The 23,053-nt window shown below is 39.1% G+C and overlaps 1 protein-coding gene across 1 annotated transcript in view; it reads right to left on the reverse strand.

Moving 5' to 3' along the window:
• AP3B1 (adaptor related protein complex 3 subunit beta 1) overlaps nt 1-23,053 on the reverse strand; it is a 2,578,902-nt gene that overhangs the window by 2,377,157 nt on the left and 178,692 nt on the right. Inside the window, exon 5 of the mRNA XM_044063704.1 lies at nt 10,506-10,666. Within this exon, the coding sequence (XP_043919639.1) occupies nt 10,506-10,666 (161 nt within the window). The remainder of the gene's footprint in view (nt 1-10,505; nt 10,667-23,053) is intronic.

Consider the following 23,053-nt stretch of genomic DNA (forward strand, 5'->3'; position numbering starts at 1 on the left):
TCTATTGGGTGCATCAGTACTGGGAGAAAGAGCTGATGCAGTGAACTTATTAACATGGAGTGAAGTGTTTTGTATGGTTTGGATCAATGGGAAATCCACAGAGCTCAAAGTAGACACCGGATCAAAGTGGAATGATACATCAACAGACACATTTACAAAAGTGAGAACCAACAAACAACTCAATGTAACCAACAGTGTGTGACTTGTTGCAAACGGAGGTGCGGAAATTCAAACCAAACGTTCAGTAATACTTTCATGTTATCTGGCTGAGAACTGTTACAGCTTATTATTCTACTTAGCCTGACAAGTGCACACTTTCCTGGGTCTCAAAGGTAGTTTGGGAATGAATCTGCTTTCTTTTGCTAAAGTTGTTCATCATGTGAATGCAGTTCCAAGTTCAAGTTTTTCAGAAGCCATTTTCTCAGAGTATGCTGATGTTTTCGATGACAAATTGGGCAAACTTCCAGTTGTGTATTTTATGAAGTTAGATCCCGAGATCACTCCAGTTAAGTCAGACCAGTAAGAACAGTTCCAATAGCAATGCAAAATACAGTCAAAGCTCAGTTGGATAAGATGGTGCAGCAAGGTGTGATTTTTCCAGTCACAGAACCAACTGAATGGGTGTCGTCCATGGTAACCTGTCATAAGAAAGGTTCAGATGACATCAGAATATGAATTGAGCCTAGAGATTTGAACAAAACATTAAAAAGGCCACATCATCCAATGGGCACAGTTGAGGAAGTTGGAGCTCAATATAAAATGCCACTGTATTTTCTGTTTTGGATGCCAAGAATTCATTTTAACAAGTGATGCTTGATCTCATTTTTAACTACGTCTGGTACTCTGTTTGGCAGACACAGATTTGTAAGGATGCCACTTGGAATAAATTCTGCAAGTGAAGTCTTTCTGCATGCAACAAAACAAATTTCTTTCAGGTTATCCTTGTGCCATAATAATAGACTATCAATTAGTTGGAAGCAATGGCGAAGCAGAGCATAACAGAAACCTCAAGAAAGTTTTAGAGTATGTGAAGTAAACTTGAAGCTTAATCCTCTGAAGTGCAAATTCAGACTTCCAGAAGTAACCTTTTTTAAGTACAATCTTGAGACTTGACCCAACTAAACAGCTATTTTAGTGATGTCAACACCAAATGTGCAAGGTTTACAGCATTTTCTGGGCATGGTCAACTATTTAGGTAAGTTTATACCAGATTTCAGTGAGTTGAAAGCACCTTTTTGAGAGAGCCAACATGCAAAAATGTTGTATGGTCATGGTTGCAACATCATCAGAAAGCGTTTGATGACCTTAAGCAGAAAATTGTGATCCTGTGTATCCTGTGATGCTTCAAAATTTGGTCTTGGTACAGTTATTCTTCAAGAGGGCAGACCAGTAGCCAATGCATCTAGGAAACTTACTCAAACTTAGATGCATTATGCTCAAATTGAGAAAGAGCTTTTGGCGACAGATTTCATATGTTCTAAGTTCCATGATTACATTCACGGTTGCGCTATCCAAATCGAAACTGATCATCAGCCTCTAGATACCATTCTAAAAAAGCCTATGCATTCTGCTCTGGCGAAAATACAAAGATTGATGCTCAAAATTGCAGACGTTTTTGTTTTTCTTTCAGCTTTTCCCAGTTAGGGGTCGCCACAGCGGAACTCCAGTCCAGTAATGATTGGTAGTCGATTTTTTATGGTGCAGAGGTGCTAGCCCGAAGCCCAACCTTCAACGAAGGCACGCCCATTCACGTATGTCTTTCGAATGCGGGGAGGACATGCAGACTCCACACAGAAGACACTCCAGCTGAGAATCAAACGGGAGAACCTCTTGCTGTGCAGTAACAACGCTACCACTGCACCACTGCGGCTACCACTCAAAATTGCAGAAGTACAATTTCAAAATGGTCTACACTAAAGGTAAATTGCTCTACCTAGCTAATACCTTACCTTATCCAGATCATCTAGAAGTACAACAGAACAGTTTGATGCTGAAACTTTTGACTTTGATGTAATGTCAGTGCATAACTTTTCCACCACTAGACTTGACGAGTTGAGAGATCACACTATAACTGATCTAGTTTCACAAAAGCTTAATCACTACATCAATGTCAAATGGCTATCAAAGCAATCTAGTGCATCATCTGAAGTGCAATCATATTTTCCTTACAGAGATTGTTGATGGAAGATGGCATTAGTTTCAAAGGTAACAAAATTGTTGTTCCCGATTCCTTACAGCAAGACTATATTCAGATTTTGCATCCTGGTCACCCAGGTTTATTATCCACTAAGAGAAGGGCAAGAGAACTAGTATTTTGGCCTTCATTATCAAAAGATATTGATAAGAGTTCTTTCTTCTTGTTCAGTATGCAATAGTACCAGAACGCATTTGCAGAGGGAACCGCTTCAGCTAAATCCAATACCTGAACTACCTTGGTTTACTGCAGCAACTGATATCTTTGAATGGAACAATCAACACTATTTGGTTTTGGTAGACTCTTACTCGAACTGGTCTGAGATTTATCTGCTACCAAACGTAACCTCAGCACCTGTTATCACTAAGCTAAAACATAATTTCTCATTTCATGGTAGTCCATATAAACTGTTCTGACAATGGTACTCAATTTACTAGTCAGCTGTTTCAGAAATTTGCAAGAGAATGAGACTTTGTAGATGTTATTAGTAGCCCTGAATATCCTCAGTCCAATGGTCTAGCTGAACGAGCAGTAGAGTGCAAAGCAATTACATGAAAAGTCAAAGCGTGACAATACCAATGTATTCTTCAATTTACTTACTCTCAGAAGCATACCTCATGACAATATTCTTGGCTCATCTGCTCGAAGACTGCTTTCCAAACTAGAACTACGCTACCTATTTCAACAAATATGTTACAGACTAACTAAAAACATTAAAAACATCAGGGTTCAATTGTTGAAGAAGCGTAATATCCAGAAATCTAGTTATGACAGATCAAGCAGATTACTTCATTCATTGAGGGAAGGAGAAATGGTACAAATTCAGACAACGAAAGGTTTTGATTGAATAGGACAGATAATGGGCATCTGTGCCAAGCTGAGATCCTATTGGGTAGGCTCTGAGGTGTGGAGTATAGAAGGAATCACAGACATCCTCCTGTACCACAATCGTCACTACTGCAATTACAACACTGTATCTGTGATGCAGACTCTAAATCAAAGAATGAGACGGACATTGTTTCTAGACCAAAATGTGTTCAAAAGTCTGATTCATTTCCAAAAAGGAATTTGAATATTCCACAGGTCAAACATTTTGCAGAGACTGTTCCAGTTGCTTAATCCGATTCCCAAATTTATGTCACACGACATGTTCGAGTTTCTAAGCCTAGTGTGAAATACACAGCAACATGGACTTGATTGTGTGTTTGTGTAATATATATATATATATATATATATATATATATATATATATATATATATATATATATATATGTATGTATGGGAGCGCTACAGAATCCTGAAAGTTCAAAATACTGAAAAATCAAAATACTGAAAGCACACAGGATACTAACACTCACTATATTCCAGCATAGTACATACAGAAACGTATTACCCTTCAACTATATGCATGGGGGCAAGTCTCCCTGCATCCCCCATGTGGGGGGGGCTGTACCTCCCCACACCCCCTGCTACTTAAATATATCAACTCCGAGATTGCACTTCACTATACTGAGTTGATATATTTAAGTAGCAGGGGGTGTGGGGGGATTGCCCCCCCGCTTATACTTGGAGAAAAATAATGTAGTTTTGTGTTTTATTTGTTTCTGTATGTACTTGTACTGGAATACAGTAAGTGTTGGTATCCTGTGTGTTTTCAGGATTTTGAGTTTTCAGGATTTTGAACTTTTGAGATTTTGGTCTCAGGATTTTGGGCTTTAAGGATTCTGTAGCATTTATATATATATATATATATATATATATATATATATATATATATATGTGTGTGTGTGTGTGTGTGTGTACTTAGTATTATATAATGGATGTCTTTATATTATCTGTGAATTCTGCATGCTAAATAATGTCTTATCAAATTGCATGATCTATTTCTCAAAGAGGGAGGATGTAGATCAAAGAGTAGCATGTCTATGCTATGTTTTTAAGAAGCATGCAAAGCTGTCCGTGCACGTATAAATTCCAGACATGCGCAATCCCTAGCACCATTTTGTAGAAGCAGCCAGAGAGTGAGCATGTATCACTGCAGTAGTTAGTTTGTATACAAGTTACTAAGTCATAGTCAATAAGCCTTTACAGTGATGTGTTTGTATAGAATAAAGCTGCTTAAACAGAACCCAAGAAGACTCTTGATTCATGTACTTACATAAAAGCGACACCAGGAATGTATGTAACTTAGACAGGAGTCCCAATCCTTAGAGTATATTAGGACACTGTCTAGGAAAGCAATGTTACATTTGACATGGGGCTTTAGGACTCAGTCCATTAAAATCTGAAAGGTGGCTGGGGCACTATGTAACCCAAAGAATGTGTACTGAAACCAGCCATCTTGTTTAAAATAAATCTTTTCCCTGGCTTCAGCTGCAAGTTGGATGTGACATTACCCCTTTGTCACTTCTTTCATGTCTAACATTTCTGCCTTTCCAAAAATTTGAGCTCATTTATTCCTAGGCACTGGGTATCTCTTGAATTTTGAAATGTTTTTAATTTTCCCAAAATCATTACATAATCTGATAGCTATTCTAGGCATTTGGACTAAACTATGGGTCTGTTATACTCACTTTTTGACCCCTCTACCACTTCTCATTGTAAGCATTTTTTGTACTGTCATTTGCATGGCCTCTCTCTGTGACTAGCATTTTACAGGATTTAAAAATCAACCTTTTCTCTTGGACCAGTCTCAATATGGTGTTGCATGGGGGTTTGTTTAAAAAATGTTTTCTTTCTTTACAGAAACTCCCTTATCTCTTGCTTTTTTGCAACTATGATGGTATCTCTCTTCCCAAGCTACACCCAGAGATATCAGTTTTTTCCTACACCAGTTTCATCAGTTTCTGCCATTAGTGTATTCCATCCCAACTATATATCTCTGCACTTTTGTTTACCAGGGTAGAGCATTAATCAGCCAAGACCAATTTCAGGCTCAGCCTAGTCTGCAGAGATAGAAATGATACATAAATACTTTAAGAAAATGGTGAAAAATGTTACAAGCATTACAAAGTCTTAAATGTAAATAAAGGAAAAGGAGACTTTTATTTAAGAAGAGAGTATCAGAGCAAAGAAAGGAGATGTTGAGAAAACGGGTCTACTTCACGTTGTCGTAAGCTGACAATATAGAGTCTGATATTGTCGGCATGACAATATCGAAAGTGAAGAACATTGTGCAAGTAAACGGATATCTCCATAAGGGGATATTTCTGTTTATCTCACTGTAGTGCAGTCTTGGAGTTGGTATATTTAAGTAGGGGGTATGGGGGGTGCACGTGGGCTTGCCCCCCTGCCTACACCATTTATTTATTTATTTTTTACGTTATTCAATGTTTTACTTAATCAATCAATAAAGTTCGACCTTTATTGATTTATTAAGTTAACTTTAGATAATGTGACACAGACGCGAGAAAACTATGAGCACGTTTTGTGTGTGTGTGTGTGTGTGCACATATATAGGTATATATACATGAGAGAGAGGGAGATTAGCCTTGACTGTGTACAGAAGCATGAGAAAACAGATTTTAGGTTATATGACTTGAGTTTGGTAATTTCTAAATGCTTAGATTCACCAGCTGTGCTTTAAATTCTGTTCTGAATTTGGTGTATATGGAAATATACTTTAAGCTGACTGAAGTTCCTGCCAGAGCCTGAAGGCTAGCAGAGAAAAGCTGTGGTTGGTGCAGTGAAGCTTGGTCCTGGGTGCTTGCAAAGTTTATCGGGAACTGATACTTGAGGCAGTAGAAAAAAGTTAGAGGTAAAAGTTTAATGGAGTATGAGATAGGGATGTCTAGATGCAGAGCTTTACAGACAAGGAAATCAAGTAAAACGTCTGCTTTTATGGGCAGCCAGTTAGCTTTTTTATTGATGAGGCAGTGGCATTCTTTTTTCAGGGATCTGGTTAAGAATTATCAGATTTTGTTAGACGGCGTTTGCGGGACTGTGGAGTTTTCCTTACATTCAGTGGCGATTAAACATAGTTTGTACTACACCTGGATAAGTAATATACCTTTGATTATGGCAGGTCTGGCAGGAGAAGAAAAGAAGTGGGAGATTGTACAGACCCAGAACAGAACAAGAGATACTTGATTTTTGATCCGTTTTCCCCTCTCCTTGCACAGCCTGGGGACTAAACATTTGTTTTGCATAGCCATATGTCAAACTACTTAGGGTGGGGGTGATTTCTATGTGAAAGACTTCTAATTTCAACTTGTGTCATGATGCATTTTCCACTTCATCTCAACAATACTTGGTGGGAGATTGCTTAATAAAATACTTTGTACACCTTTTATTAAGGGTACACTGACGAAATACTACTGTATCCACTGGCAACATCACTGGGGTGATAAAGTGTGCATCAACAGACTTTAATAAATGGAATCGTACACTTGTTCTGTAGTATATCCATTAAAGTCTAAGGACACACACCCGTGCTACCCCTACAATGACATCACTGAGGGTAAAGTTAAACTAACTTTTTCATGATGCCACATAGGGAAATGCACTATTCTATAAAGACTTTAAGTTGAAGCATCACATGGTTTAACAAAAATGAGGGGGAAGTCAGTACAGTAACTGCAGACGACTTCACCTCTTTCCATGCCTGCAGCACACTGATAGTCTGGCCTTCTTTTACCAGTCTGTCTAATCCTGTAGTTATTACAATTACAGTTTGATAACCGGGTAAGTAGGTTGGTCGACAGATCCTTTTCAGCCACGACAGACCCTTTTAAGCCTGTTTGAATCATGCAATTTTTTTCACTACTTCAAATGGACCCTGCCATTTATCTAAATAAATATTTTCTGAAAAGGGGAGTAAAATTAACACTTGGTCTCCAGTGTTGAATTCTCTGATCATTGCATTTCTATTACACATTCCCTCCTGTGTAGTCTGGACTCTTTCCATGTGCTCCTGCATGATTGGCATCACCCCCCCCCCTTCAGACTATCATGTAAGGTGATACAGAGTTCTATAAAACTTTAAATGCGGTTTTCTCAGCTTCCTAAGTTTTTCTGACAATACCAAACAGTTCATGAAGATGACTGCATATAATACCATAAAAGGTCTAAACCCTGTTAGCTTGGAGTACATCTCTAATGGCAAAAAGGGGGTACAGTATTTAATCGTCCCAGTTTTACCATCTTCCTTAACTTTTTTTCAATAGGGAGTTTAATCTTCAAATAAAATGTTCCACTAGTCAGTCTGACTGGGGACGGTATATGGAGGGTTTAATTGGTTGGCCTTATAACACTGGCATAGTTGATTATTCCAGACATCAACAAAGTCTCTAGATCTGTGAGCATTTCCTTAGGAATCCATACTCTATAAGATCACACATTAAAGGGTAATTCCTATATGCACCAACCTACTTACCTCACCCGATGGTGCTGTTAAGCAGAAATAATCATAAAACATCAACAATTAAGTGCTATCTCAGAGTTGATGCTAGCCACGATCTCAGTCTCTTTAGGGCCTTAAAGTTCAGAAAAAATCCCCTTCTCCATAGTTAGTTGTACTGCTTGTTAATACCGACTTTAGCAGTTCAAAAACAAGCACATGTAAAAGAGCTAAGCAAATACTCTGCTATTACTTATTCCTTTGGAAAAACACGACAAGACTGATGAAGTCTGTGGACGAAAGCACCCAAGATAAATACAGCAAGATTGTTTGAGAAGACTGGGAAGCCTAAAACTTACATTTTGTTTTGCATATGGAACTAACTAACATCAAATTATTTGCTTAGCTCCACTGCATTTATTTGGTTTTGACCTGCTTAGATCTATATTAACAGGCAGTGCAACTAACTATGGAAAACGGTTTTATTTCCCGAATGATACTCAAAGATAAGACTATCTATAAATTTAACAACCACCTTACATACAGGGCTAGTCTCGGGGTACTTAGCTGCACATTTCAAAGTAATCATGATGTAATGAAACACAAGGCTAGATTTTACCAATGGTGCAACAATGTCCATAGTAATGCATTTAAAAGACACCTCTATGACATGACAGGAACTCAGAGGATTTTTAAAGCCTGACTGAAGGCACAGGTTCTGGTACTTAGCACATCCAGCTTAAAAGTTCTCAATTTCTTTCAATATTCCTGGCCAAGACAGCCTTGCTAGGAACTCTGCTTTAGGTCTTGTCCACTCCTAGGTTTCATCCTATGTTCAAGCCTCATAACTAAGTTTCTGAAAGCCTGGGCACTAAAAACTGAAGTACTAAACTCAGTGTCCTTACATACCCAGTACAATAAAACTGTTTGTAATTCAAAGAATGGATAAGTAGTACAAAATAACTTTTGATGTCTGAATGATCACAGCTGCAGTAGCTTTAGCTACAAGGCAATGCAAGTCTTGGCTCATTTATCCAGAGCTGCTTATTTGGCGACACCGCCAGAGACGGAGTGATTTTGCAAGCATCTGTAGCCATTCGAGGCTAAAAAACAAATTAATTTTTTGCACTTGCATGATTCATGTTCATTTACTGTGTTACTTAATAGTTTTTCTGCACTTCTTTAAAGTTCAAGCTGTGTTTCAGACTGCTGTAAATGCTGATGTTCTGCACCTATTACATTGTATATAGTGAATTAAGTTAGTTCCAGCCATCTGTTTGCTGCTCCTCAACTCTTGGGCTCTAAACTAGTCACTTTTCATTAAAAAGAAGTTATGTACTATAATGTTCCATCTGAGTACTTGTACTTCATTTGTCTTCAACCTGTGGGTATTCAGATCTGGATCGGATCCTAGACGGCTGCATCACCAGCAACTGATCAGAGCTCCAAGCTCCTCCTCTTACCCATAATGCCCCTCCGTCTCCTTCCATCCGTCAGATTGAGTTTGCTGTATCAGAAAACATAGTCTGACCCAAAATGAACTTACCACTAAAGGCTCCTACCCTGGATTCTGTTTGGTTCATAGGTATTTATTAGGCTATTGACCAACGAGGATCTTTAGAAGTCTAGCCATACAATCCTGTGATGTATTTAGCTTTGACATTTCAGGTATGAATAACCCAGAATTGAGCAGAAACATTTACATCTTGCCCCTATCCCTTAAGGGGTGAATTTACAGTTAAGCATCTATTTGTCCAGATTATGTCTGAATAGCTCAAGAGAAGCACTTTGCTTTATGTGCTTTATGTGTAGAGGTAGTCAGTTCTAAAGAACTGGTACTCTCTGTGATAAATAACTATTCCTTCAACATGTTCTACATATGTTGCAAAGTAGATTTTGATCTCGAGTAGGTGTTTGTGCCTGATTCAACTTGCAGGTGTGCAGTAGAGCTGACAGGATTAATTCTGCTGAGATTCTGTACACAAGGCAGAGACAGCTCCTCCAATAACATGTATGACAGGAAAGAGGGACAACGCTTGGATATGGTTTGCATAGATTTTAGGATTTTGGCTCTTGAATCAAGTGTTGTTGGTGTTCAATTGTTAGATGTTTGGACATGTACATACCAAAGGAGGCATTATACTCAGTAATTGGCCTAATGAGTACAGAATATAATGGAATGATCACATCCCTCGACTTGGACATCATAACCTTAGTAACAAGCTGTGTAATGAAAAGACACTTTCTTGCAATTGTGGAAACATGGTGATCGAAGCATAGTTTTTGCCTACACAAGTCCTCAGAATCAACTCAGGGGTGTGTAGCTCTCACCTGCAAGAAAGTAAACATCAAAGAGGAGTGGCCAAAGGACTGTATACTGGGGTACACTGCTAGTGGAGTCAGTCAAACGTGAAGGACAAGGCACTGCCTCTTCTCCTATCTTATTTAAAGGGCTTATCACACCTTTGTGATTGTCAGTTGTCAGTACTATCAATTTGGAATGATGTTTCTATTTCAATTCACCCCTCAAAATACAGGTGGCCAATAGATTAAGCATGTAAATCAAGAATGACATAAAGCAACTTTATACCACTTCCCACTTCTGCTTTACTAAACTGATGTCATCAAGGCACTACTATACAGCCGAATAAGAAAAACAGATGTCATCAAAACCCACGGAAATACAGTTTGACTCTCTCCTGAATAATGATCAAAAGTTAAGCAAGCAATGACCCAAATGTAGTGTGAAAACTCCGCAAAGCTGCTGATATATAACCAGCGACTGCTTTAAAATAAATTTTCTTGATTTTAACCAAAATATGTTTTCAACACAGTAATGATTTCTTCAACATAATTCATAATTAATTGTACAATAATGATAACAAATGGAAACCACAGAACAAAGTACTGCGAACTATACTTCAGGTCATTATGTGCTTGTCTCCTTTTCTTGCACAATACTTCTGCACTTACCTATAAAGTTTCTGGATGGCATGTGCAGCTGTCTTCCTGACATATGGTGAAAGGTCAGCAACAGCTTCTTTAATGGCCAGCATCATGATAGGAATAATAATTGGCACACGGATACTGGATAAAACACGCAGTGCACTAGCTCGAATAAGCTGATTGGGGTCCTAGATAAAAATAAAGCAGATGAATAAAATGCATTTGGCTTGTACATCATAAATAGCATTACCAGCACAAAAACAGTACTTGTACAACTGAACAACTTAAAAAAAACATGCTTGTTATACACAAGTTTTTATCAAAGAATGACAGTACAAGAGTCACAGCAAATAAAGCCTAGTTTTGACTACAGAATATGTCTAAGGCTCAGATGTACCTTACTGCATGTTACATCTAATATGGACTATGCTAAAAAAGAGTTAGTTATAATGACTAAAAAAGCATACTGATATAGATCTAGGCATGTAAGGCTTTCTCTAAAATTTAAAAATTAAACTGCTAATTGACAATTCTATTTTAAGTCAACTGAGTATTCCTACCATGTATTCTTCCCCCAATCAAAACAAACCTGATTCTTTATAAAATTATTCGGCTAAATGTGGTTTATTAATTATGAAATGTAAATGGCATCAAACAATCAAATAAAAAAGTAAACTATTTCTTCACTTTTTTTTTTTTTTTTTTACAAGTCCAGAGTATCAATAAGTGTTATACAAGAATCATATATGGATGGTAAACAGTGGAGTCAAATTAATAAAAAATGGATTAAACAAATTATTGCTTCTCAAGATAGTCATAAAAGCGAAGGAGTGGCCGTATTGATAAAACACAAATTCCAAGACTGCATTCTGACTCGTAAACAAGATAGTAAAAGAAGATGGTGTTATTTCAAATGTAAAAATCCAAATTTTAAAAATCCAGTCCTCTTCTTAAATATATATGCTCCTTGTAACAACCAGTATGAATTTAAATTTCTTTAATATATTATGCATTTCCATTATAAAGACAATTTATTCGTTATTAAGGGGAATGGAATTCTGTTATTACCTTCTAAAATGATAGAACTTCTTATACTAAACCTTGCAACTTAAAGGCATCTTTAGCTATATTCGACTTGATATAGGACTTTGGATTTATTTCAACCTTACACTTTATACCAAGATCAAGACCCTAACTGTAAATATAACTATTTTTCTAAATGTCATAAGTCACACTCCAGAACTGACTTTTTTCTATTTTTTAATCTCAAATCAATTCCATGACAAGACAACAGGATTAAACACTGAACCAAGACACTTCTCATAATACTGGGAATAAATGTTTCTAAATCAAAAAAATATAAACAAAATGACTAACTGGACCTTAAACCCAAATGTACAGAATAAACAAGTAAAATATGAAATGATCTCCCCCTCCTACAATAACTTAATTCAAAATGAAATTCAGAGATTCCTATAGATATACAATAAGCTGCATTAAAAACTCAATTAAGAGACATTCTTATAAATAAAAGCCCCCTTTTATAACAAATATATAAAGAAAATGAAAATATTCTACTCAAAAAAAAAAAAAAACCTAAATGAATTAGAGACAACCAGTAAAACACGAAAAAACAACTGCTGAAACTTCAAAGCGAAAACACGATCACCGAACAGGAATCTATCAGTACTATAAATAATGCACTATGAGGTAGCGTACTGAACAAGGACAAGTTTATTTTAACGCAAGTTGAGTTATATAAAACAAAACAATGTTTTCATCTTCCTAAATAGGAAAACTTCTTCAGAAAAAGTCAGACAAACATTCCACATTATTTTAAAAGTTTCCGCTCACGTGTTCAAATGTTTGAGCCAATCAGTGAGGTAGCTAGTAAATTAGATCTTACAATTAACGAGCTATCCACAAGGCAAAAACTAAATCTAACCTCACTGGTGATCACAAAGTATAAAAAACATGAAATTATACCCACCTCTCAAGTCTTTGAGGGCAGGAAAATAAATTTATAAAACATGTCTCTTAAAAATATATGTATATACGCACTAGCATAAAATAAACCAGTTTTAACTAGTTTTTGTTGTTAGTGTTCACCCATACATTACGTGTATAAACACTCAAAAAATCAACGATAAACACACCATGTGTGCCATATTATGCTAGCACTCATATCTATTAAAAATATTAAAATTATTACATTGTTAGTGTGCTGGTAAAACTCCTTAAAATGTAATTGTGGGTACTATTTACAAACCAACCTGAAAGGTAAAAGTGAGTAAATGTACATACACACTGATTTCATAAAATGAACATAGAGGTAATACATAGAAAGCTACTAGTTATAATATCATTTAATTTAATTAAGCAGTAATGCTTGTTGGGCATAATGTCAGATCGAAAATAGTTGATCCTCTAAAAAATAATAATAATAACTTTAATAATAAATTTATATGTGTATATATGTATAAAATGTTGTTATATTGAAAGACATGTGGGACTTATGAGATTCATCATCTCAAACAACTCCTGAGTCTCAAAAGACAAGTAATATTACAATTGTCGTTAAGTCCTGGGCAACTAAAAGCATTTTAATAATAGTTGCCATTCTAACTCTCGGCATTCAAGTAAAAATAGAAGTTATGTTCTTACCATAACGTTCCATGTTAGTTGTCTTCTTCTCGCCTTCTTTCTTGCTGGATGGGTTCGGAGCCGACCTCAGCTCCGACTCGGCCACTCTAAAGCTCGAGAGTTGGTTCCACCGGCTCGAGGCTCCCCTTATATCCCACAATGCTAGGCGTGTATTACCTCAGATCTCGTTTGTGAGCTAGGCCCAGCTAATAATAAAACCAGAAATACTGGAAAGGAAGAATCCACCTCTATAAAAAAAAGGAAGAGGAAGGTGACCTGAAGCCTGATCCAGGAAAATATGCACAGCAGAGCATATACCTATAGCAATAGAGGTGGTAGAAAGAGAGGTCACAATCAAACTCCTCTAGGTCTGTCCAGGCCAGGGGGAAGGAGGGTGGGGCCTTAAGAAGAAGGCGAGAAGAAGACAACTAACATGGAACGTTATGGTAAGAACATAACTTCTATATGTTAAGTTGTCTATCTCGCCTTCATTCTTGCTGGATGGGACCGCGTCCCTAGCACCTTGTCCCGGGTGGCCTATCGGAACAGACTCTTGAGAACAGTGGTACCAAAGTTAGCTCTATGTCTAGAAGCTAAATCCAACTTATAATGTGAAATGAATGTGTGAGGAGTAGCCCAAGTAGCCGCTGCACAAATGGTGTCAATAGGCAGTCTGTCTTGGAAGGCTATAGAAGTAGCCAAAGCTCTGGTGGAGTGGGCCTTAGGTTTGTTAGGCAGCTTTTGGTGTCTAATTTCATAAACAAGGGAAATCAGAGATGTTAGCCATCTGGATAGTGATACCTTTGAAACAGAAAGTCCCTTTCTGCCTTCTGCATAAGAGACAAACAACTGGTCAGTTTTTTCTGAATTGTTTGGTCCTATCCAAATAGTACCTTAACTGACGATGAACATCTAGCCAATGCAATTTTTGTTCAGACCTGTTAGAATATTCTGGAAAAAACACAGGAAGGTCAATGCTTTGATTTAGGTTAGAGGCAGAGGCTACTTTAGGTAAAAAAGACGGGTTGGTTCGTAAGGATACCCTGTCTTTATGGAACAACAGATATGGTGGTCGACAGCTGAGTGCATGAAGTTCTGAAACCCTTCTAGCTGAAGTAACAGCTACCAGAAAGAGAGTCTTCCATGATAGCAATTTTAATGAACAGGAAGCTGCAGGTTCGAAAGGGGGAAGAATCACAGAAGTGAGAACTAAATTAAGGTCCCAAGAAGGAGGAGGATTTCTTATAGGAGGTCTGAGAAGAAAAACTCCCTTCAAAAAGGCTTTGCAAAGCTTGTGAGACATGATGGCAGAATCTGAAATGCCCACATGTAAATTAGTTTTAGCTGCCAATTGGACTTTGAGAGTAGAGGAGATGAACCTGCGTGAAAGAGTTCAGCTAGAAAATCAAGAATTATTTGGATGGGAGCAGTGAAAGGATCTAAATCCCTTCCTTGAGCCCAATAGGCAAAACGTTTCCATTTACTAAGATAAATCTTTCGAGTGGAAGATTTATGGGAAGCTATTAAAATATCTCGAACAGTGTGAGATATTTGAGGAAGCCTGGCTAGGGTAGGAACTGGAGGAACCAAGCAGTGAGGTTCAATGATGTTAGGGAGCGATGAAACTGACCCGATTGATGGATCAGAAGATCTGGAACTAGGTCCAGATGCCAGGGTTGTCCAACAAAAATTGATGTAGAAAGGGGAACCAAACCTGTCGAGGCCAGTAAGGAGCAATGAGGATCAATGAGGCCTTCTGAGCGATAGCTTTCTGTATCACTTGAGAGATTAGTGGGAAGGGAGGAAATGCATACAGAAGTCCCCGGGGCCAAACCTGGACTAGAGCGTCTCTGCTGGGCTGGCCTGGTAACGGGAATAGGGTGAAATAATCTCTGCACTTGCTGTTTTGGGGAGTAGCAAAAAGGTCGCAGCAAGGCTGACCCCACTTGAGAAAAATTTTCTCCACAATAGAATCTTTCAGAGACCACTCGTGAGGCATGAGGATAGCTCTGCTCAACTTGTCCGCGATTTGATTGGACTTCCCGGGGATGTGCGTTGCTATCAGAAACCGCTGAGAAGAAATCGCCCATTGCCACAGTCTGAGTGCTTCTCGACATAGGGGATAGGACCTGGTTCCGCCTTGTCCGTCTGGATTGCTATCGTTCCCAAGGGAAGAGAGTCTTGAAGGGCTTGCAACGCTAAAAGCACTGCTCTCATCTCTAGAACATTTATATGCAAGTGGCATTCGTCTGGTTGCCATATGCCCTGGACAGTTCTGCCCTGATAATGCCCCCCCCACCCGATCAGGGAGGCGTCCGTTGTCAGAGTAGCAACCGGAGGGGAAGGAACAAAGGGTCTTCCCAGGGAGAGCTGAGGGGAAGACATCCACCAAAGAAGATGATTCTTGCATGCTTGCGTAATCATAATGGTGTGGGACATCGGAAGTTGCTGGTATGACCATTGTGTGAAGAGCATCCATTGAAGGATTCTCATGTGGAATCTGGCTAATAGAAGTAGAGGGATAGCAGCCGCCATAATCCCCAGTACTTTCAGAACTGACCTGGCTTTGACTCTGTTGCTGTGGAAGAGAAGGGAGACCATTTTGCGTATGTCTGCTATTCTTTGATCTGTTAGTCTCGCAGACATGTTGACTGTGTCTAGATTTGCGCCTATGAAGGTAATAGCACGACAAGGCGACAATTTTCGCAATTTATTGATATGCCTAACTTTTGACAAATGCGAAAGGTGTAGTCTCTGGCCATTAGAAGAAGATGCTTGGTAGGAGCTGTGAGGAGCCAGTCGTCCAAATATGGAAACACCTGGAATCCTTGACGTCTCAGGTGAGAAGCTACCACTGCCATGCATTTGGTAAACACCCGGGGGGCAGTGGTGAGACCAAAGGGCAGGGCTCTGAATTGAAAGTGACTGGTTCCCAGCCGGAAGCGGAGGAATCTCCTGGAGCGTCTGTTCATTTTTATATGATAGTACGCATCCTGGAGGTCTATAGAGCACATCCAGTTTTCCTTTCCCAATAGGGGAAGGATGGATTGTAGCGTGACCATCCGAAATTTTGTTTTCTTGACCGACTTGTTCAAGATACTGAGATCCAAGATGGGCCTCCAGTCCCCTGTTTTCTTTGGAACCAAAAAGAATTTGGAGTAGATTCCGGATCCTTGCTGGTCTGCTGGCACTGGCTGAATGGCTCTTTTTGCAAGCAACTTTGAAATTTCCAACGCTGCTTGATCCCTTTGAGCAGGTGGAATATCTGGAAGGGATTTTTTTTGATTGATTTGGAATACGAAAGAACGGAATGGAATAGCCTTCGGAAATGATGGACTGTACCCACTTGTCTTGAGTTAGGGATCGCCAGGATTCTGGGTACAGTGACAATCTTCCCCCGACTGCCTCCGAAGGTGGACAGTCGGGCAACACCTCAGGGATGCTGGAAGGGCTTATCGGAAAAGGTTTCTCGATTCCCCTGGTTCTGCGGACCCCCCCTGCCTCTAGGGCGACGTCTACCATTATTGTTCCCCCCTCTGCCTCTGGAGGGGAACCTACTCTGTGCGTCAGGCAAATTCCCTTGAGATTGTTTGCGGAACCACATTTTTCCACTTCTCTGGCCTTTGGGGTAAGGTCTAGAAGGAGTAGAAAAACGGACTCCGACGGCAGAAAGAGTTTTGCCATCCGTCTCGCACCTAGTCAAGGTTTCTTTCACTTGAGGACCAAAGAGAGATGATCCATCAAACGGGGAATTAGTGAAAGATGTTTTAAAGGGGTCCGCAAAATTGCATAGTCGCATCCAGGCATGCCGGCGTAAGGTGACACCTGTCCCTGCGGCTCTGCTCGCTCCATCAGCCGCATATGAAAGGAGGCGCATGGAGGAGTTGGCTATAGAATTTAGGGTAGCCAGCTGAGCGTTCATCGTGTCCTGAAAACCCGCAGCTGTAGGATCCTTCAACATCTCACTCGCTTCCTTGATCAAGTCTCTTTGAAGACGAGTGAAATGGCATAGGTAGTTCAGCGAACGCAATGCAAAGGTCACTGACGAAAACATCCGCTTCCCGTACCTGTCCATAGACCTAGACTCCTTGTTAGGAGGATGGACAGGCACCGAAGGATCAGCTAGTTCCTTCTTAGTGGCAGCAGCTACCACCATAGCATCCACAGTAACTCCTTTGGTCAGAAATTGCTTGTCTGTTGGTGCTGTTATAAACTTTGAAGGTCTCCTGGGGGTGGGGTCCACTGAGTCAGGAGCTGTCCAAGCCTTTTTTGCTACCACCTGCATGAGGGGGTCAAAGGGGGGGGACACCCAGGAGGTGGAAGGGCGAGAGCCAAACGCCTCAAGATACACAGATTCATCCTCCGAAGGGTTAAGGGCTGGCCAATTTCCCTACTGTTGTAGGATCTCTAGAATGACAGCAAAGGAGACATCTTCAGAAGGGAATGGGGGAACCCTCGAATCCTCTAAATCTGTGTCAGAGGTGACAGACTCAGGTGAGTCTATGTGTTTCCTCTTACACTTTCTCTTCCTAGGGGGCTCCCCTGCCAATTCAGGAGAGGCCTCGGAAGAGGATGAAATCCCCACAGGGGATTCTTGAGGAGCTGGCTCTCTGCGGTCTGGGATGAGGGAGAGAGTAGACATAACCTGAGGCACCGAAGAGGGAGGGGCGGACGGAGCCGACTGTGGAGTTGAACCAGGTTCCAACACACTCCGCATGACCTCGAACGCACCCCTGTCAGGCAGAGCCAGAGGTCCCCGCTCCGAGAAGCTGAGAACCTCCCTCGGCACCGACAGTGATGGCTCCGAGGCCGATGTCGGAGCCGAACTCACCAGCGCCGAAGCACCGAGAGGGAGAGCGGGGTCGGACAAGGGTCCGATGCCACTCACCCCCTCGGAGCCGACGAGGGAAGTCCGGCGCCGAGATTCTTCAAAGGAAGAAATCGGAGCCGACGACGGAACCGAAGACAATTGTATCGGTTCCGACGCTACCACAGTCTCGGTTCCGAGATGCCCCGGCTCCGAGCTCAAAGGAGTCGGAAGAGGAATATTTTGAGGAATAGGTTGAAGCATTGACTGATGAGTCGGGCTCTGAAGCATTTGGGCCAGTGCCTCGGACTTTAGAAGTCGACTCACTATCCTCTGAAGGTCATGATCCGAAAGCCTCGATGATTTAGAGGAGTGAGATCTATGGCTCCATTCAGACAGCAAGGGAGACGCTGGAGCCGAATGAACGGAGCCAAGGGATGGTGACCTAGACCTCTTTCTAGATGTCGGCTCCGATGGTCTGATCGGAGCCGACCCAGGAATTTCCAATACCTCGGCTCCAGCCGGAGCCGAGGGAACCACAGAAGCTGTAGTTAGAGACTCATCGGCTCCAGCCGGAGCCGATGTAGCAGTAGGTTTCGAAGCCTTAGGCCTCGACTCAGAAGCTGGAGTCGAGGACCTAGAAGCCTTAGAGGGTTTACCCGAAGTAGCAGTAAGGGAACCCTCAGGCTTAAGCAAACCTCTTAAAATGAGTTTGTTTTTCCTTTCCTGCAGGACTCTAGGGCTGAAGCCATGGCATACAGCACAAGAGTCCTGCAGGTGTAAAGGTCCCAGGCAGTACACACAAGAAGTGTGACCGTCTGTCAGAGACATTTTCTGACAGCACGAGTCACACTTCTTGAAGCCTGAGACCTTTGAGTCCTTAGACATTGTCAAGGAAAGTGTAACCACACACACACTCAAACACACCGATTACACTATACACAAGTTTAACTAAAAAAAATTATAACTAAAAATTATACTATACACAAGTTTTTAGATCCCTAACAAAAAACACATACACTCCCTAGGGGATGGAAGGGCCCGAAGGCCTGAGGGAAGAACTTATAAGTTCTTTGTGGAAAAAAGGGTGGATAAACAGAAGGAAAAGGGTCTAAATCCACTAAGTTAAGGGAAATAAAAATAATAGATAAAATTAAAGGGGTTTAAATAGACTATAGATTACTCTACAATAACTCACCTGAAGCCGGTAGAAACCAAACACCTCTATCGCTGTAGCGGCAAACGAGATCTGAGGTAATACACGCCTAGCATTGTGGGATATAAGGGGAGCCTCGAGCCGGTGGAACCAACTCTCGAGCTTTAGAGTGGCCGAGTCGGAGCCGAGGTCGGCTCCGAACCCATCCAGCAAGAATGAAGGCGAGATAGACAACTTAACATCTGAGGTCGGTCCTCCTCTATTATCCAATAACAATTTGTCTATAGCTAAAAAGTGGAAAGAATGGTCTGGATTTATGCTGACATGTTTGGCTAAAGCATTGTCACACGTATTTTTAGAAATTACATAAATATGTTCATAAATCCTATCTCGAAATTTATGATCAGTCTTCCCTACATAAAAAGTATCACAGGCTTTACACTTAGCCATGTAGATAATACTCAGAGTTACAGTCTAATCTATGCATGATATGAAATTTCCTATTTCCGACTTAAACCCAAATGTACAGAATAAACAAGTAAAATATGAAATGATCTCCCTCCCACAATAACTTAAAAATTCAAAATGAAATTCAGAGATTCCTATAGATATACAATAAGCTGCATTAAAAACTCAATTAAGAGACATTCTTATAAATAAAGCCCCCTTTTATAACAAATATATAAAGAAAATGAAAATATTCTACTCAAAAATAAATAAATAAATAAATAAATGAATTAGAGCCAAGACAATTAAACCAACTTTAGACTTATATATATATAAAAAAAAAATATATATATATATATATATATATATATATACATATATATATATAGATATATATATATATATATATATATATATATATATATCACAAATCTGATATGAAACAAGATTGTCTTGCCAAGTATTATGAATAAGCCCAATCTCCATCTAAAACTTTGGCCAGATTAATAAAAATAACCATCCTCTGTGCAAATATTTTTCATCAGGTAAAGATAAAGACCAACTACTGACAAATACAAAGGACATAATTTAATTATTTGTTGATATCTATTCTCCACTACATGGAAGTTGCAATTTAAATACTTTGGAAGCAGACCTGTATAACTACGTTAATAAAATTTAATTTAATAAACTGAAACCTAGCCAGACCGATCAACTAAACACACCACTTGTAGTTGAAGAATTTGAAGATGCTACTAAAAATCTCAAGTAAGGCAAAGCACCAGGACTGGATGGTTTCTGTGTTGAATTTTATAAATGTTGCACATTTCAAATTTTATTCATCCGGTTGGACTTTTTTTAATAATATAAACACAAGGCACTTCAGATGTTTATTTAAATGGCGCCAAAATAATGCTCATTTTAAAACCACATCAAAATCCAACTGACTCAACTAGCTATACACCAATTTTACTGATTAATATAGACCTGTAAATATATACTTCTATTCTTACAAATTGTTCTTCCTTATGTCTTACTCCCCTATCAATCTGGTTTCCTAAAAAAGACAAACTTCAGATCAAACTCTTACATTAGAAACTGCATAATATTTTACAAATAAATTCAGTCATAATGCTCATTACATATGTTTCTAATACTTTTAATCATATTAAAGTTTGTATTTACAGTAATGCAATAGTTTGATTTTTCCCATTTTATTAAAGCCATCAAAAACCTTTATGATAAAGCTTATACTTACCTCTACATGAACACAAATCTTTTTAATCCTATTCCGATTATAAATGGAGCCAGGCAGGACTGTCCATTATTCCCATATTTATTTAATTTCTATATTGAATCACTATGCTAATACAAAACTCTTATGCACCATTTTTTTAATATTACCTTACCATTTACTGCCTTTGCTGATGTCTCTATCCTTCACTTCCCAATTCTGATACTTCTAAAATTACACAAACTATTAATAATTAACCTCAATAACTCTCCTTCAGCTATGCTCCCATGAGCATTTTCTTTGCTCTCCTTTCTCTATTAGCTGCTTATTTCTTATGGTTCAACATTGTAAATATTGTATATAGCTTTCCATTACTAATTTCTTTTCTGAAATTGTGCATGTATAGTGTATCCTCAATTTACTTAAAAGTATGTATATAAAACATCTTCTCACCTAATATCTGAGCGTGCACACTAAAGAAAATGTATAAACAATAAGTCCACACTCGATGCTTTTCTGCTTGTTATGCATATTTTCAAGGTACATATTATGTAAGACTGACATCCGTGTATTTCTGTACCTTATCTGTATTATATATCTTGGAGCTTTTCTCCCTAGGCCTCCACTGAAAACGGGTCACTCTGACCCAGTGGACTTCCCCGGTAATCAAACTGGAAATAAATAAATAAAATAATATTTTTTATAAAATTATACAAACTATTAATACTTTTTCTAAACTTTCTAACTACTGTCTAAATCTTTGTAAATCCACCATCCTTCCATTTAATTCAATTTATTTAAATCTCAGAAGTGCTTCATGTCATGAGATCACAATCTCAACATCCTTGAAATAGCTAGGTATAAACTTTGATCAAGACCAGTCTAATATGTTTCTAAATGATGCCATAAGCTTATGGTCAGAAATTCAACAAAATATTAGTAGATGGAATAAACAATATTTATATTTTGTCAAATGTTGCCCACAGTCAAAATGAACATCCTTACAAAATCCCCTTTTCTATTAAATTCTTCCTTTAAACTTTATCACTTAAATTTTTCAAAGACAATACCTCACAGATAAATACATTTGCAGTTGATATAAAAAAGTTTACATACCTCTGTTAAAATGCCAGGTTTTTGTGATATAAAAAATGAGACCACAATAAATCATTTCAAAACTTTTCCCACCTTTAATGTGACCTATAACCTGTACAATTAAATTGAAAAGCAAACTAATCTGTTAGGGGAACAATATAAAAACATAAAGTACAATAAGCTGGTTGCATAAGTGTGCACACCCTTAAACTAATACTTTGTTGATGCACCTTTTGATTTAATTACATCATTCAGTCTTCTTGGGTACACACCTGCCATCAATTAGACAGACTCTGATTAACCCCAAATAAAGTTCAGCTGTCCTAGTAGGATTTTCCTGACATTTACTCAGTTCCTACTACAGCGAAAGCCATGGTTCAGCATCAAAGGGATCTCAATGTTGAAAGGTATCAGTCTGGAGAAGGGTAAAAAAAATTTCCACAGCATTGGATATACCATGGAACACAGTGAAAACAGTCATCAAAAAATGGAGAAAATATGAGGCAACAGTGACGTTGCAAATAACGGGACGTCCTTCCAAAATTGATGTAAAGACAAGACGAAAATTGGTCAGGGAGGCTGCCAAGAGGCCTACAGCAACACTGAAGGAGCTGCAGGAATTTCTGGCAAGTACTGGTTATATACTACATATGACAACAATCTCCCGTATTCTCTATATGTCTGGCCTATGGGTAGGGTTGCAAGATGAAAGCCTTTTCTTACACAGAAAAACATCCAGGCCCAGCTAAAATTTGCAAAACAGTACATCAAGTCTCCCAAAAGCATGTGGGAAAATATGTTATGGTCTGATGAGACCAAGGATGAACTTTTTGGTCAATTCCAAAAGGTACGTTTGGCGCAAAAACACTTTGCATCACCAAAAGAACACCATCCCCACAGTGAAGCATGGTGGTGGCAAATATCATGCTTTGGGGTTGCTTTTCTTCAGCTGGAACTGAAGCTTTAGTCAAGGTGGAGGGAATTATGAACAGTTGCAAATACCAGTCAGTTTTGGGCCAAAACCTTCAGGCATCTGCTAGTAAGATGAAGATGGAGGAATTTCCCCTTTCAATACGACAATGACCCCAAGCATACATCCAAATCAACAAAAGAATGGCTTCACCAGAAGAAAATTTAAGTTTTGGAATGGCCCAGCCACAGCCCAAACTTAAATCCAATAGAAAATCTGTGGG

The sequence above is a fragment of the Protopterus annectens genome, chromosome 2.part2, assembly GCF_019279795.1.
Source record: "Protopterus annectens isolate FY-2018-M chromosome 2.part2, PAN1.0, whole genome shotgun sequence".
Lineage (NCBI taxonomy): Eukaryota > Metazoa > Chordata > Ceratodontiformes > Protopteridae > Protopterus > Protopterus annectens.